General features: G+C 41.3%; 1 protein-coding gene across 9 annotated transcripts in view; it reads right to left on the bottom strand.

Moving 5' to 3' along the window:
• Window positions 1-10,799: 10,799 nt before the first annotated feature.
• The window catches only part of ptprfa (protein tyrosine phosphatase receptor type Fa), a 52,963-nt gene continuing 46,683 nt past the window's right edge, over window positions 10,800-17,079 (bottom strand). For all 9 annotated transcript variants that reach the window (XM_060066789.1, XM_060066792.1, XM_060066790.1 and 6 more), the window contains 8 exons: window positions 16,731-16,885; window positions 15,669-15,954; window positions 14,904-15,082; window positions 13,706-13,832; window positions 13,238-13,363; window positions 12,955-13,109; window positions 12,493-12,628; window positions 10,800-12,048 (listed from right to left, as the gene is read on the bottom strand). In XM_060066789.1, coding sequence (XP_059922772.1) covers window positions 11,980-12,048; window positions 12,493-12,628; window positions 12,955-13,109; window positions 13,238-13,363; window positions 13,706-13,832; window positions 14,904-15,082; window positions 15,669-15,954; window positions 16,731-16,885 — 1,233 coding nt within the window. In that variant the 3' untranslated portion in view covers window positions 10,800-11,979. The remainder of the gene's footprint in view (window positions 12,049-12,492; window positions 12,629-12,954; window positions 13,110-13,237; window positions 13,364-13,705; window positions 13,833-14,903; window positions 15,083-15,668; window positions 15,955-16,730; window positions 16,886-17,079) is intronic.

Raw genomic sequence — 17,079 nt, 5'->3', positions numbered from 1 at the left:
AGGAGGACGCATGCATATACCAGGGCCTGGGAGCCAAGGTCAAGCAAAAACACACAGAACCACACACACCTCAAACGCACACACCTCATCGAGAGGAGGATACAGCATAAGACTGTATCACACTGGGACTCTTGATCTTCTTCTGAAGCAGACCTTCCACGGAGGCGAAGCTCTGGACGAACCATCAGCGCTGATTAGGGACTTAGACATATTCGATCTCTCACGCTTTATGACTCTGTATAACCGTTGCCACTTTACTTAATAAATCCAAGGTCCTCGTGCCGACAGACTTTATTACCTCTCCGTCTCATTTCATCTGGTCCAGTAACTAGACAGACCGTTTTTCTCCTCACTTTACAGTACTCACTGTTCCTCACCATTGTAGTGGTTGGAGTTTGGGAGTATGTCCCAAGATGAGCTGCAGGCAGCTGTAGAGGCACTCCCTCAAAGTATTCCTCCACTATGCATGCTGGCAAAACTGACACTGAGGCTCCCGTATCCACTGTGAGTTTAACTGTCTTTTGCAATGTCCCAGCACGAATGTCCACAGTGCAATGTAGTTTTGCTGGTGACTCTGACTGTTGCAGCAATAGCAGAGTATATTCCGGTATTTCCACTTGAGGCATGCTATGAGTCTGTGCAGCTGACCTACACACGCACGCAAAATGTCCCTTCTTGTTGCAGGTTTTACACGTGATTTTAATCGCGGGGCATTCCATTGCATTAGCCAAATGCTTGTCGGATCCACAATGAAAACATGAGCGGGAATTTGTAGCAGGAGTGTAACTGGCAGTAGAATGGCTTGCAGATGAACCCGAACGTGCATTCCTGTATGGCTGTCTACTCTTCCCTTTTTCTTGAACTTGGACTGCATGTACAGGCAAGCTACTTTTAACACTAGTCATGCACTTTGCTTGTTCTCCAGCTGACTCCATCTGACTAGCAATAGTGGTAACCTGCTCCAGTGTTAACTTTTCTTTTAGCAACAGTCTTTCTCGGATATGTGGACTTGCAACATGTTCCACTAGCTGGTCACGTATCATGTCATCACAGCTAGCAAATACACAAGTAGCAACTAACCTTTGCAAAGCAGTCACGTACTGAATGATTGATTCATCAGCTAGCTGGACTCGTTTCCTAAATGTGTGTCGTTAGACGACAACGTTTACCTTTGGCGTGAAGTAGCCATGCAGGGCAGCTATCGCAGTTGCCAATGTAGCACCAGTCTCCGGCAATGTGTAAAATATTCTTTGTCCCTCTGTTCCTAAACAGTGAAGCAAAAGGGCACGTTTTCTTGCCTCAGTCCATTTTAGTCCATCCACGTCGATGACTAAGCAGTAGTTCTCGAATATTATTTCCCAGACCTTGAATGGAACGGCGGTCTCCCCCGGCGCAGGCAGAAAAAAATTCGGGAAAGGCGCCGTAGCAGTCATATTGAAAAATTTAAATGTAGAAAAAATCGGTAGTGCAAAAGTAACGTGAGACCGACATACGTTCAAGTGTAAGTATATTGAGTAAGTCCAAGGTTGTAAGCACACAGCACAGTACTGTAGGTCTAGCTTCCTAGACTATCTCTACACGTGTCGTTCGACTTCTTCTCTCGTACCACAACACACTTCATAGCAGGAGAGCGCACCTAGTGGTGTAATCAGGTAGTAGACACAACAAAAACCAAAGACCAGGTTATTTCTACTGCGTGGAAAAATAAATAAGTTTTCTATAAGGACACACAAGTCTACTTTGACAATGACTACCTGACAGAAGTAATGAGGAAGAGAAGGAGAGAGGGGTACGGTTCCAGACATCTCCCCCCCCCCTCCCCACCCCCGCCAAGCTCAAGGTGTTTTTGACCAGCGGCCCAAGGCTCTACAGTGATGCAAAAGAGGCTGCCAACAACCTACAGAGAGAGGGTTTCCCCATCGTCCAGGATACCAATCCCAGCCCAGCCGTGAAAATAGGCCAGGCGCAGTGGGATAAAATAAGAGGCAAGTGCCCCCAGCTAGCACCTCACTCGAAGCTGATAAGACACAAGCTGCGTGCCTTCCGCCGCAGCCCTAATACAACCTGAACCCAACAGATGGCAACAAGTGGTCTGGTAATCTCTTTTTACTCAATGACTTGCAATGACTGCCCTTGGCCTAAGAGAAGATGTTTTACTGAGACTGGGAGAGTAGTTTTGTTGGAAGCTACCATAGAGGCTCAATGTTATTTTTTTCACTTTTGGGAGCAATCTCATTGATTACTCCAAAGAGGGGCCCTTACTTTGAGCTAGGTTTTCCCCCCAGATTTCAGGAGCACACGACATGTTCTCCTACCTTTGAAGTCTGCTTGTTTTGTTGTATGTTTTAGTTACCATACATGTTCAAGGCCAATATGTTCTGGTTTACACTGGGCCATCAGAGACAGATCTAAACCATGTCAATGTATCAGGAATACAAGGTAATATCACTTAATGTGAATGAGTTACAGAATGCTGTGAAAAGAAGTAAAGTTATTGCTAAAATTAAAAGGGAAGGTTTACATGTCAATTTCTGGCAAGAGACACACCTATCTGATGTAGAATACAAAAAACTAAAAATGAAGGGGTTCAAGAACACGTTTTACTCCTCATATAAATCAGGGCGTAGGAAGGGTGTGGCCATTTTACTTCCTAATAAGTTGAACTTCCAACTACCAGCTTAAAATCAAAGATAGGGCAGGTCGCTTTATACTGATTAGAGGTAAAATAGACCACAAAGAACTGACCTTACTAAATGTGTACATGCCTCCAGGACATGATAGATCACTCTATCAAAAAATAAGGAATCTACTAATTCGTGAGGTGTCAGGAATAGTTATCTGTGGGGGTGATTGGAATGTTCAGTTACAGTATAAACTTGTCTAACAATTTACACAAGAACAAAAATGGGAATTCCTTAATTATGCGAAAATTGCCAAAGGAATCTGGTATGATAGATGTATGGAGAGACCTACACCCCTCAGAAAAAAATACACTTACTACTCATCTCACCACAAAGAAAATTCTAGATTGGACAATTTTTTCATGTACACAGTAGACACAGGATAAGTGCCTGCAAGATAGGTATTAGAGATCTTTCAGACCATTCAGGGGTATATCTCACACTGCACCTGGATAATAAAAAGAAGGATTCACTATGGCGTCTCATTCAAGTCTAATGAACGACAAAATATGTAAGGAATTTATTAGGAAAGAATTTAAAGATTACTTGCTAAACAATGACAATGGAACAGTATCACCAAATGTTTTGTGGGATGCCTGGAAAGCGGGAATTAGAGGAAGACGTATAGCTTTCTCAGTTTATAGGAAAAAGGGTCAATAGAAACATCTACTTGAATTGCATGCTAAAGTGAAATATTTTGAAATTCCACATTTTACTCAGAAAAACCCACAAGTATTGACGCAACTAAAATGTATCAAACAGGAAATAAATAAGATCTACAATGAACAAAATGAGATGAAATTTTGATTTAGCAGACAGAAATACTATGAAACTGGTCCTAAGGCTATGAAGCTTCTCTACTGGAGACTACGTAAACAACAAACCGAGAGAACTATTTATAAAATACGGAATACGAGACCTAATATAATGTGTTACAAACTAGAGGATATGCAACAATCTTTTGAGGATTATTATAAGGACTTATATAGCCAACCTGGAACGGTTGACACTTCGAAGATAGACCAATTTTATTTACTATTCTTCCTCAATAGGTGACGAGCAAAATAATATTATGACCTCAGATATAACAATTGATGAGCTGGATAAAGCGATTTCACGACTGAAAGCTAATAAAGCGCCTGGGTCTGATGGCTTCATCAGTGAGTGGTATAAAGCCTTTAAACCTGAGTTGGCACCATTGCTCCTTAGATGCTTCAACTACACTCTTAAAGAGGGACAGACACCAAAATCGTGGAGCGAGGCTTTAATAACAATAATTCACAAAGAGGGCAAAGACAAAGAGGAATGTAGTTCATATAGGACTATATCTATTTAACATTCCGATAATAAACTATTTGCATCAGTTATGGCTAAAAGGGTCGAAACATATTGTCTCTGAAATGATAGACCCAGATCAAACAGGATTTGTCTGTGAAAGACAAACACAGGTTAATATCCGACGCACCCTGCATGTGGTTGACTATGTGATTAAGGAAAACATTAGTGCATCATTGATCAGCCTGGACGCAGAGAAGGTGTTCGATTCAATAGGGTGGGGTTATCTTTATCAGGTACTAGAGTGATTTGGCTTCAACAAAATGTCAGTACAGTGTATTCAATCTTTATACTCGTGCCTTACGGCCAGAATAAGAATTAATTGACATTTGTCCCAACCCATCTAATTAGAGAGGGGGTGCTGCCAGGGTTGTCCACTTAGCCCCGCCCCCTTTTCACTTTCTTTATAGAGCCCTTAGCTCAAGCTATGAGGGAAGATCCAGAGATAAATTGAATTTGTATAGGGGGTACTGAATATAAGACAAGCCTATACGCTGACGATGTTTTGATGACTATGATTGTCCCAGAAAAAAGTGTACCAAAATGTATGTCTCTTTTGGAATTGTTTGGCCCTTACTCAGGATATAAATTGAATATGAATAAGTCCCAAATACTTTGTTACAACTTCACTCCAAATGGTGAGATGTAAACTAAATACGACTTTAAATGGAACGCCACAGCTATTAAATATTTGGGTGTGCGGATCCCAAGGGACACCTCTGAAGTCTATGATAGTAACTATAGTCCTGTTACCATGTCAATTAAAGCAGACCATAATAGATGGACTTTACTACCACTGGACACGTCGAATAGAATTGAAACAGTCAAAATGGTTGTGCTCCCCAGGCTTTTGTACCTATTCCAGTCTCTTCCTGTTGCTATCCCCCCTACGGCCATTAATGACTGGAATAGGATGATTTCAAGGTTTTTGTGGAATAGCAGAAGACCCCGGATTAAATTGAAAACCCTACAACTGCGCATAGACAAGGGCGGATTTGCCCTTCCATGCATTGAGGATTATTACACCGCCGCTCAGCTAAGACCACTTGTATGTTGGTGCAATCCAGAGTATTCAGCTAAATGGAAAGACTTAAGGTACGGCCACACTGAACGTGTTAGAAAAGGCGTTGAAAATCGGCATTTTCGCATAGGGAACCATTGGTTTAGGCGTGTAGACGCGCTACACGCGTTAAAGCGGCGCATTAGGGGCGTTAGACGCACGTAATGACGCACTTAAACGACGCACCAACGTGCCGAGTTAATTTTTTTTTACTTTTAACGCCAGTAATGCGTGACGCTTGCACAGAAGCACATGGCGGACATTTTACTCTTTATTCTTGGTGGAAATAGTAACATAGTTACGCCATTAAAAGTGTTTATGTAAACATTTTTAGTGAGAAATGTGCATTTTACTTTCATAATGTTCGGTGAATGTGAAGGATGTTTGGTTTGATAGTTATGACGAAGAGGGAACGCTCCATTCACTTGCATGGGCAGCGTCTTTGGTTGCTATGCAACCTCAACGTCTTTGGCTGACTATTTCTCTGCTGATCAACACTACGAATGCTGGAAACACACCAGAAACACCAAGTGAAGTTATTTAACCCGATTATTGTTATTTATATCCGAGATTATTTAATCTACCCGATCTAAACTCTATCATGCACCCAAACACGGCGGCGTTTGGGTTTCCTACCTCGGACTCCTAAATAAGGCGCAGCGATGGTGGCTACGTAGGCGCGTTGAACCATTTTTGTGACACACAATCAGCAAGCGTCAGGTTAGGAGCGTTACTCGCGTAATCTAACGTGCGTAGCGCGTTCAGTGTGGCCGCACCATTAGAATTTAGGCTTTTTGAATCTCTGGCACAGTCTATATTGGGTGATTGTCAAAACCGAGACACCTACATGTATAAACTAGATCAGTGGACCAGACAGTCCATTATGGTGTGGTTTAAGACTTGCAAAAAGGTCCACCTTGTGAAGCATGCAAGAATATTGAAATGGGTGGCTTATAACTCTGACTTTTTAGAGTCAGAGTTAACAAACGCCAGTCCAACTGAGAAAGCTTAATAGTGGGAAAGCTTTAAGAACCACTGAGACAAAGTCGACAACTCTTGCCGACTCGTTGGATACGTCGGTAAGAGCGATTTATATTTTTTGCTGGAGGTTTTTGTTACGACCTGGGTCATCTGGTTTTTCTTTGCCTGTCTTTTTCCCGGATTGCCTATTTTTTCCCCGGACGTAAGAGACAGTTGCTTGCGGAGTTTTGTTCGGGGACATCGGGGATTTCGTTTGGATATTCTTTTTTGTTTGCTTTGAACTAGAGGGAGAACGCGCGAGTGTGCGCAAGGGGCGCGCAAATGGAGGCCGCATATTAACGCGGTTATCAGATCACATCGGCGGAAAAGACTTTTGGGGTATCTGGACTGTGGGTTTATTTGAGGGTTGTTTGGTGAATGTATATGGAAAAGACTTTTGGGGTATCTGGACTGTGGGTTTATTTGAGGGTTGTTTGGTGAATGTATATGGAAAAGACTTTTGGGGTATCTGGACTGTGGGTTTATTTGAGGGTTGTTTGGTGAATGTATATGGAAATATGAACAGTTTGAAAATATATGAGTTAATGTAATTCCCTGAGCTATATCCTCGTTATTTGTATTATTAAGTGGTCTCAAACGAACACAATCAATGTGCTTGGTTCTCAAATTAAGAAACTTGCGTTTCTTTCGTAATAACTGGGCTAAAAGATTAGTCAAAGTGTTACAAACTCCCGGATTAAGGGAAAATCCACCATCTAAAGACGAATGGATTGTAATTGTCAAAGAAATAATCTGTTTTGAGGGACTGACCTTTTCCTTAAGGTTACAATTTGATCGCTATATCAAGGCCTGGGAAAAATGGTCTGTCTACTGTTAGGAATGTAACCCACTTTAATTGTAAAGTTTCCTTTTCCCGTCCTTTTTATTTTTCTATCCTCGCACTCTAGCATGGCCCATGTTTGCCCTGTGTTTATTGTCTGTTTGTTTGTTCTTATTCATCCTGAAAAACAAATAAAAAGAAAGTAAAAAAAAAAAAGAAAGAGCAATGGCATTCCATTGGAACATTAAGTGATGGATTAACCTTCCAAATCCCGCCAAAGAACAGTCAAGAGGTATCGACTGTCAATGCCATCTAAGATGCACTAGGTTTTCCTTTTCCAAGTCATCTTTAAAAGCTAAACAAATCCTTCATGAACTCAAGCTAAAATTGGGATAGTCAACCCAAAGAAGAGCAACTCGTGGCAAATATCCGTCATCTTGATATTACAATGACGTCAGATTCAGAAATTCTTGCACAGAACTAGATGAAGTAGGAAATATCCACAAGCTTAACCATCCTTAACATCAACTTAGACCGTAGTCCAATTTGCTTCCCTTTAGATTTTTTACCAGGCACAGGAGAGCCATGAGTCTCAAAGTGACCGTTTTGACTAATGGTCACATTAGCTGTCTGAGAGCCAATCCCTTTGATGTACCAACTAGTCTGTTGTTCAGGACCACACAATCAGATCTGCCATCGACCTTTATGCCTGAATAATTAATTAATTAATTAATTATGGTTAATCTAATATAGGTTTTCTAATATAAATATGAGTTCCCCTAGCCTGCCTATGGTCCCCCAATGGCTAAAACTTGCGTTTGGTGTAAAACGAGCACTAGCTGTTCTGCTCGCCTTTGAAAAAACGGAGGCTCAAGTGCGCTGATTTGGAATGTCTGTATTCATGACGTCATCAGGAATCTCAGCTCCTCCCCTTACTCTGCCTGGCCCGCCCAGAGACTCGACCGTGCGAGCGCCACGTGTGTGTGTGTGTGTGTGTGTGTGTGTGTGTGTGTGTGTGTGTGTGTGTGTGTGTGTGTGTGTGTGTGTGTGTGTGTGTGTGTGTGTGTGTGTGTGTGTGTGAATACACACACTGTAACGCAAGTGTTTCTTGTCGGTTCTTTGACGTGTCTTGTATTTCCACAACGAGACTGTAGTGGGGGTTATCTCAGCCATGGTTGAGAAGGAATTGGGGAAAGGAACTTTGGCTTTGACTGGCTGAAGTAGGCCTACATGAACTGCGACATGCCGCCGGTTGCCGCGAGGCACCATCGCCCGGCAGCGGACAGCCGGCAGCAGGCAGCGCCCGGTTCAGTCGACTTCAGGTTGATGTGAAAGTGGAAGAACCAGAGACGTCACAGAACCCGACAAAGTCGTTTGTGATTCATAATATCGTCTGGAGGCGCACACAGCTTTTGGCCGTGATAATATGTATTAAATGATATCGATTTCTATGTATTATATGATATTATTTAGATATAGAGCTCCAGGACTGTAACGCAAGTGTTGTATAGGCCTACTTCCTTATTACTTGGATAACCGTTCTGCTTTTGGCGTTATGGTGCATAACACGTCGGACTCTCGTCTCTGGTATTTCTACAACGAGACTCGTATTGGGGGTTATCTCAGCCATGGTTGAGAAGGAATTGGGGGAAAGGAACTTTGGCTTTGACTGGCTGAAGTACATGAACTGCGTCATGCCGCCGGTTGCCGCGAGGCACCATCGCCAGGCAGCGGGCAGCCGGCAGCAGGCAGCGCGCGGTTCAGTCGACTTCAGGTTGATGTGAAAGTGGAAGAACCAGAGACGTCGCAGAACCCGACAAAGTCGTTTGTGATTCATTATATCGTCTGGAGGCGAACACAGCTTTTGGCCGTGATAATATGTATCAAATGATATCGATTTCTATGTATTATATGATATTATTTAGATAAAGAGCTCCAGGACTGTAACGCAAACACTTCCTTGTTATTTGGATAACCGTTCTGTCGGACTCTCGTCTCTGGTATTTCTACAACGAGACTCGTATTGGGGGTTATCTCAGCCAAGGTTGAGAATGAATTGGGGGGAAGGAAATTTGGCTTTGACTCCCTCAAGAACATGAACCACGACATGGAGGAGAAAGGGATTGTTGGCGGCGAATGTCTCCAGCTTGAGACCCGCTGAGGGACCACCGCCGGAGGCGGAGGTGCCTAAGCGCTGCCCGGCAACGATCCCTTTCTCCTCCTTGTCGCGGTTCAGTCTACTTCACATTGATGAGGACGTTGAAGAACCAAGAACGTCGGAGAAACCCAACGCGGTCGTTTGAGATTCATAATATCGGCTCACACAGCTTTTGGCCGTTATAATATATATTATATGATATAGATATCTATGTAGGCTATATGATAATATTTAGATATAGAGCTCCAGGACTCCCGTGTGTTCTAGAATATTTACAGAACACGGCTAAAGGCTGTGTGCGCCTCGCCATTGCGATACATCCACTGTAAACAGAGCGCATGGTACCGTCCGTGGCTGCAAGCTGCTCAGTGCCACACCCCCACCCTCCTCCTTGACCCGCCTCGCTCCTCCTCATTTGCATTATAGCTACAGATACCAAAACAGCGCATTTGGGGGAAGCTCAATGTGCGACTGGCTCGGAGTGGCTGTAACTCTGCACCACGGCTGAATTTCGGGAACGTCTTTGAATACTGTGTTTGCCCACTAATACCTATATTAAAGAATACATACAATAGCATGTCATGGGACCTTTAAAGAGAATACTGTGCCCACCTGACCCCCCTATACTTGTTAGAAAGATTTGCCGTTCAATGGCATTTTGCGTGGAGGCTCATTGGAGGCAGAAATCTGATGGTCAGGAGCACCACTATAGTGCCGTTGACCAACTCTTCAATAGCGTAGACTTTTTTTCTACTCCTGCATGCCTACCATCTGCCAAGGCTTTTCCACTGATCCTGAGGTCATTGAGGAGGGGAGAATCATCTCACCCAACTGAAAAGTCACCTCCTCTTCGGGATGCCTTCATACTTTCTTCGACCCAAATGGTTATGATTCATTGGCTGCCGGGTCTGTGATAATTTGGTATTTTAAATCTGAATGTTAATTACCTCTATACAGCATGATTATTTTGCCTGTGATGCCAACCGGTGGAAAGGGCAGGTTTAAATTTCATCCAATATCATGTATCCCTTCACGATCAAGGCAGGCACCACTGGCAAGCAATTCAATTTGGCACTATCAATGAATGGATTGGAAGACATCATGAAGGATGTCTCCACAAACTCCCCTGATTTGCTCTGCACTTGGATATATATTTCATATTACAGAGATGTCACAGGTGTTCAACCCTAGGAGCAGCACCTGTCACCAGTTTCAGAAAGTGGTGCCAGATGAAAGTTTTTCACTAGAGATGACATTATCCCAGAGGTTTGTTTTATCTTTACAGAAATCGAATCAAAGTTCCCATAAAGGATATTAGCTCACAAAGTCCAAATTGGATGACCTATAGTTCAATTACATCAAATTCATGATTCACACCAAAGAATACAATAATTCAATGTAGTTATTTTTCATGCAGTTTTGCCAATGCTTGCACTTGGGTAAACCAGACAAGTATTTTGTCTGATTACATTGCTCTGTCATCAACTGTAAATCATAGCACATTGATTGACAGCTAACCTTTTGACAGATTAAAATATCAAGGCTTGCAAGCTTCTACCCTAGCCATTGGGATTATCCCTTCCACTTTTCGAAACTGTTGGAGGGTGTGTCCTGCCCCAACCTTCGGTTATATGCAGACACCTCATAAGACGCTCGTAAAATGCCCTGGGACAACCGTTGGATAGGGCATTTCAGGCAGTTATAGGAACAGGAACTTGACCAGTTTTATATTGAAGCCAAATATCAAACTTCATTCATCTCAAATTTTGGTTATATCTCTTTTATTTACAAATAAAAAAAACATGACAGCGTAGACATACAAACACGGTTCCACAGTGACATGGCGACTGTTGTAATGTGTGAATAATCACACAAAGAAACGGGGTTTACCTGAATGTTTGAATCCTCCTAATGTATTAACAGATTCATAACAGTTTTATTTCAGGTCTAAAACAGCAGTCTGAACCAAAAAGCATTATGCTTGGACGGATCAAGTGATGTCCAGACTCTGAGACCTAAATCAGCACATAGTCTTCAACAGGGATTCACCAATTCTACTTTTTCATTATAGTAATATTGATATTACTTAATATTGGAATAGAATATCTTCTCCAAGTGTTATATATGCTGTATAATGGATATCAATATATATGCAAATATAATTATATCCATTCATTTTCCATAAAACATATGTATATATAGTAAATTAAGGGATGCATTGTGACATCCATGATACAAATTTTTAGGTTGGTATTGTATCAATGTAATATGCTACTTGTTCATCATTATCTTAATTATTTGTATCGTCTAATAATGTAGCAAAATTCTACTTGAGTCAAAGTTCATTGTACTTTGATTAAAACTATATAATTTAAAAACATCAACTCTATTAATTAATTAATGGAAGTTACGGATACAAATTATGTTATTCATGTGAATTAAAAGTATTAGTTTAAACTGAGGTTTATTTTATACTTCACAGAAAAGGTTTTTTTTTTTTCTTTATGCTGCATCTAATAACATGGTTTGACAGTTGGGCCTGTACTCAACTAAAAAATATGAGTAACATAGGATATTTAATATATATGTTATATGGTAAGAAAAATAATATCATTAGCAGCTCTATGCAAACCCCAATATTCCATATTTGAAGCATGTCTGAAAATTATAATGTGTGCTAATAAAAAAGTATAAATGAATTACAAAAAAAGTCAACATTAAAACATACGATAATATTACCATGTATATAGCCACAGGAACAATGATCTAAAGGAAAACAGCAGAAAATATTTTTTTGAGGGGCATCTTTCGGGTGGTTAATGGAAGTATCTCGTCCAAATGAAAAAGTGAGGCATACTAAAAGATTGTGGAGGAGGGGAGGAGTGCAACAAGCATGCCCCTTCTAAGCAGTCCACCACAAAGTCAGAAATAGGTTCTTGTATCATCATGGCCCATAGTGATCAAAGCTTCCAAGGTATTCCAGCGCTGCCCTGTAACATAACTGGTACTGGTCCTGAAAACAAAACCAATAAAGTAAAGACGTTAGACTTTGCTGTGATGGGAAACTGAGTAACACTTTATCTTATGTATTTAAGATTTTACCAAGTTGTGATCACACAGTTGATTGTCTAAGATAAAAAAATCTCTCTAACATCTCTGAACATATTGCACGGATGCAGCCAAGACAAGCATTCATTGAAATCTAAAACAAATTAATAAAATGCATAATTTGCATTTTTCTCTCTCCTAAACTACTATGCCTATGATGTGGCAGTGCTATGCATTATATAGAAAGTATGGAAAACAACATTTGACCTTTATAAAAGTTTAAACAACTTTAATATTTACATGACATGTTCCCTGTCCCACAGAATGTGTATATTTTAGATGATTGAAGCTAGTTGGAGCCCTGGCCTGATGAGGAACCAGTACAGCCCAGTCTTAGCTGACGCTGTACCTCTGTCTGCACCATTGCGGGTCTCTGAGTTCTCAGCATCTTGACTGTCTGGAAGAGGTCTACCACTCCCTCGTATCTCATCCTCTCCAGCACAATGCTCAGAGCGATGAAAACACCCGTCCGTCCAACACCCGCACTGATGACCAAACATTCACATGTTAAAGAGTCTCAGAGTGCTTTATTCTTGAGGATCTTTCTAGTACAGATATTTTTTAAATAGGTTAGGGTAAGGATTAGGTTTGGCATTAGAAAAGTAAAATATGGCAGTTTAACAAATCACACAATCAAATCAAGGAAACTTTATCCTGATGTTTTAGATTACCGGGAAAACGCTAAAAAGGCAACTGTATAGCCTGTCTTTGGTGTGATTTCTGCTGCTTATCAGGGTTTCTGTTTAAGATGAAGAAAAACTGATACAATTATGAATGTACACTTGTAAATATACTGTGATGAGATGGTTACCTGCAGTGTACGGTGATCGGTCCATCTTGTCCAAACTGTTCTTTGGTTTTGTGAACCTGGCCAATAAAATCAATGAAGCCTTCTCCGGTTTTTGGTACACCTTGCTCAGGCCAGTCAGTAAACTGAAACTGTCTAATGGTCCTAGACTGGCCATCCTAAATGGGTAGACAATTCATTCATTGTAATGCTATTGAATAATTTTCATCAAATGTTAAAATCATTTAATGTGTATTCCTCAACCACTTAGGAATATCATGTGATGCATGAGAGGAACAGCAGGTACCCTGGCGTCCGTGACCTTGAACTCTCGGAGGATGTACTGAGGCATGTTGTACTCTGCCATGGGGTCCACCACAAAATACTGGTAGCGGGCTGATCGCTCAGCTGGCCAGTACTGATGGCACTTCTCCTACGAAAAAGGAATAGTTCATTCAGAGTGACCATCTACAGCAAATTAACCATTTTAAAAGATGCAAGAATGAGCTATGCTTGGATGGAATTCACTTTTTGCATTAGCAATTACAGTAACTTCTCGCCCCTTGGCAGGGGCGAGAATTCTACTGAAGTAACAGCCTGAGATAACACAACCTTATATGTACATAAGTGGGTGTGTGTTCAGCTTTAAATCCAAACGCTTCAAAATGCCTCATTAGTGTGCATTTCCACAGTTTGCATATGTCTACATGTCAAAATTTTGTTTCCGTCTTGTCTTTGGGTGCTTCTGTGTATGGTACATGTGTGGGTCACCCACCCTCCCCATCTCCCGGAGTTTGGTGAGCATGACGACAATGGTGGAGTTATGTTCCCAGAGCATCCTCCAGAAGTCCTCGGTGGTCTCTGCTAAGGGGCCCTGTGTAGCCATATAGGCTCTCTGTTGCCTGCAGAAAGGAAGGACGAGATGGCAGCATACTTACAAGTTTTGGTCACACTTAATAATAAGCGTACACTTTTGAACCATTAAAAAACATTAGGTAATGCAGTGGTGCATTATTATGTAGCGTCAGTATAGTTTTAGGCGTTAGGTTTAGTCCTGAAAAAACAAAAACACCACATGAAAGGATAAGAGATGATGTGACAGTACCAATGAAGACATTAGTAAATCAATAGAGTCTGATTTACAGGCTCTATTGTAGCCTTATTGTAAATCATACTGATTACTCTTAGTAGGATTTACGAAGAATAATCATTAATAAGTGATTACTAGACCATTAGATAAATGTTCTGTCATTTAATGCTTATAACTGCAATAAATAATGATTATTATTGGTTGTTTATTGTCGCCCTATTGTAAAAGTTTAACAAAGTTATTTTTATATTTCAATGTATTCAAAGATAGTTCAATTAATTGTGGGTTCTACGCCTTTGTTATTTTCTTTCATTTTGTTTTACAATGATTATTTGTATATCATTTTCGTAATTTGATAGATTGCACATTAATTAAGATGCAACATCCACCAGGGAGCAGTGTTTTATTAAGCAAATGATCCACAAGCATGAACCAAATGTGCATGAAAAAGACATGGCTGTCTATATTTACATATCGCTAAGTTATACATGGTATATATGATATATAAGGTATATCACGCTTTTAATTCAGCATTCCAGGAATTGCAATACAAGCCTAACCCTTAACTCCTGTGTCAAAACTCCTTTGCCTCATGTCATTTTGGTAACTGCTGTTAAAAGACAGAGCTTTGCTGTGTGTACAGCAATGAAACAATCAGTACGGTCAAATGGCACAATTATGCGATTATAATTTAACAGACATCCTAAACATGATTCAACAGATTGATACAGCTACAACAAATGTTGTGATCGGTGAACTGCAGAAGTTAGAGGCTTGGAAAAGCTTTGTGGACTAAACGACGGTGGGTGAAATACAACTGGATAACTTCAAAGAGGAGACGTGGGTCTGGCTGGTAGAATCATCAGTGATATGCTCTCCTCACCTGTAGCCATCGATGGAGCTGGCATTGATGTAGTCCGAGCCCTCCACCCCCCGAAGGGGCTGCAGGCAGACCCGGCTGGACTCAAAAGGCATGATGTTCACCAGGCGGTTCTTGAACTTGTTGCATGGCAGGTTGGCACTGATAAATCTTGAGGTATGTGCTTTAGAGTTGGCTAACTTCTGCACAATGGGACACAAAAAGATTGCATAGCGTTTGTAAGAGAAGGAGCTCGAGACGGAGCTCGAGATGGCGAGACAGCAATTGCAGTCTTCAGTCAATTCGAATGAATCATTTAAGAATAGGAGTGCGTTGATCTAGTAAATGTCTATGCTTAAATTATTAAATTATTACTACGTTATTGTTCTGTTTGCTTTTCATTATCTTGCATTATGTTCATCCTGTTTTATAATGTACTTTAGCCCGAGATCATCATTAAACCAATTGTAAATCTCAAGGATCCAGATATTACTATTGACCTGATTTCTATTTTTATAGCGGTAGGGTAAGGTTTGAAAAAGTTAATGAAAAGTAAGGTGCCCGTTTGTCCTTTGGCTTCAGATAAAAGTCTCACGATCTATTGAAGTGAGGTCTAGGACTTTTTGTTTAAGTGTGCCCAACAAATTCAATAATATTTGTATTCAGTCATTTCTAGCCACTTTTAAATTATGCCCCATATCTTATTGTAGTTCAATATTTTCTATTACCATTTTGAATTGCTCTTTGCAGTAAAGAAAACCAATGAAAGCCTTACAGGCAATGATTTACCTTGAACTCCAGCTCCATGGGGGTGAGCGTCTCCCCAGGTGCATTCTGGGAAAGTTTCTGGATGTGGCCGAACAGACTGCGGGCTGGGACCTCCGTGCAGCCACAGATAGTGGCCTCCAGCAGGGCCTCGTGAATGAAAACGTACTGGTCCTCGGTCTGGACCATGTAGTTCCTGGCCGCACGCATGCAGGTCACATGACCGTAGGCGTCCACCATCTTCTCGTACTTGATCCTCTCCAGCATGGCTTCTATGACGATGAAGCAGCCGGTCCGGCCCACTCCAGCACTGAGGACACAGCAGAATACATCTGGTGAGGAGGTCCGCTAGAACAGCAACTGGGGGCTTAATCCCCTGGTGACCATCTTGGTCCTCAACACTGGGTCTGCGGTCGGAGATTCTTTTTAGCTTAGGAAGGTTCCTTACAGAGGGAAATGACCTGGGAGTATCTAAGTGGCAGCCATTCGAAGATCTGTGGAAATTCTCTAAATAATGAGGAAAGGCGCTTAATTTTTTTCGGTTTAATTCCAACCTTGTTAATAATGTGGTATTTGTCATCGTGTTTTCCACGTTTATACAGCCTACATGCAACAACACGGTAAGGACGGACTGAGAAAAGTATCTAAGATGAATGCCACACCCCCGTGCATAACATCCACCATCGCATAATGACTGTGCCGAGAGTTAGTGCAGTCGGAGTCTCTTAGCACCGCAACCTGGCTTGGTGGGGGAAACTGAAGATCGAAAATTTCTGGTCTCTTCAGAGGTTTCTATACCAGGATCGATTTTTGTATTTGTGCCCACATATTGGTGTACATAAATATAAGACAACCAGAAAAGCAACGTTCCCCAGACAGTAAAAGCTATGTTATCACTGAAATCAGTTGAAAGGGGTCTTAAGAGGGTTATATAAATGTATCATATAGGTTTTAAACCCTGTTTTGTTGGATCAGCATTTCTATTAATTTCTTCAAAATAAAGACATTGAATATTGGGACTCTATTACTATTATTCATTATGTGGGTGGAAACCACATTACTTGACTCCTGTTAAATGGAGAGTACCTGCAGTGGACTACCATGGGGCCAGACTCTAGCGGGTTACAGGCCTTCACTCTGCGGAGGAAGGCCAGGGTGGGGGTGGGGTGCTCTGGGACCCCGTGGTCCGGCCAGGCTAAGAACTGGAACTGCTTCACCTCCCGCCTCTCGCTGGAGCCGTTCTACAACCGTGGATTAAGGTCCAGTAGCATTTAATACACTAGCTCCGCTCAAGATGGAACATAATAATAAAAGAATAAAAAATGGATATATACAATCTATAAAGAATATAAATATTATTAATACACCAAATCACTTTTAGAAACATTTAGAAAGTTCGCCAGATGAGCTCTATAGCATACAAAACAAGCACACA

The sequence above is a fragment of the Gadus macrocephalus genome, chromosome 12 (assembly GCF_031168955.1).
Source record: "Gadus macrocephalus chromosome 12, ASM3116895v1".
Classification (NCBI taxonomy): domain Eukaryota; kingdom Metazoa; phylum Chordata; class Actinopteri; order Gadiformes; family Gadidae; genus Gadus; species Gadus macrocephalus.
Note: the sequence above shows the minus strand (reverse complement) of the source record. Positions and strands in the feature narration are given on the sequence as shown.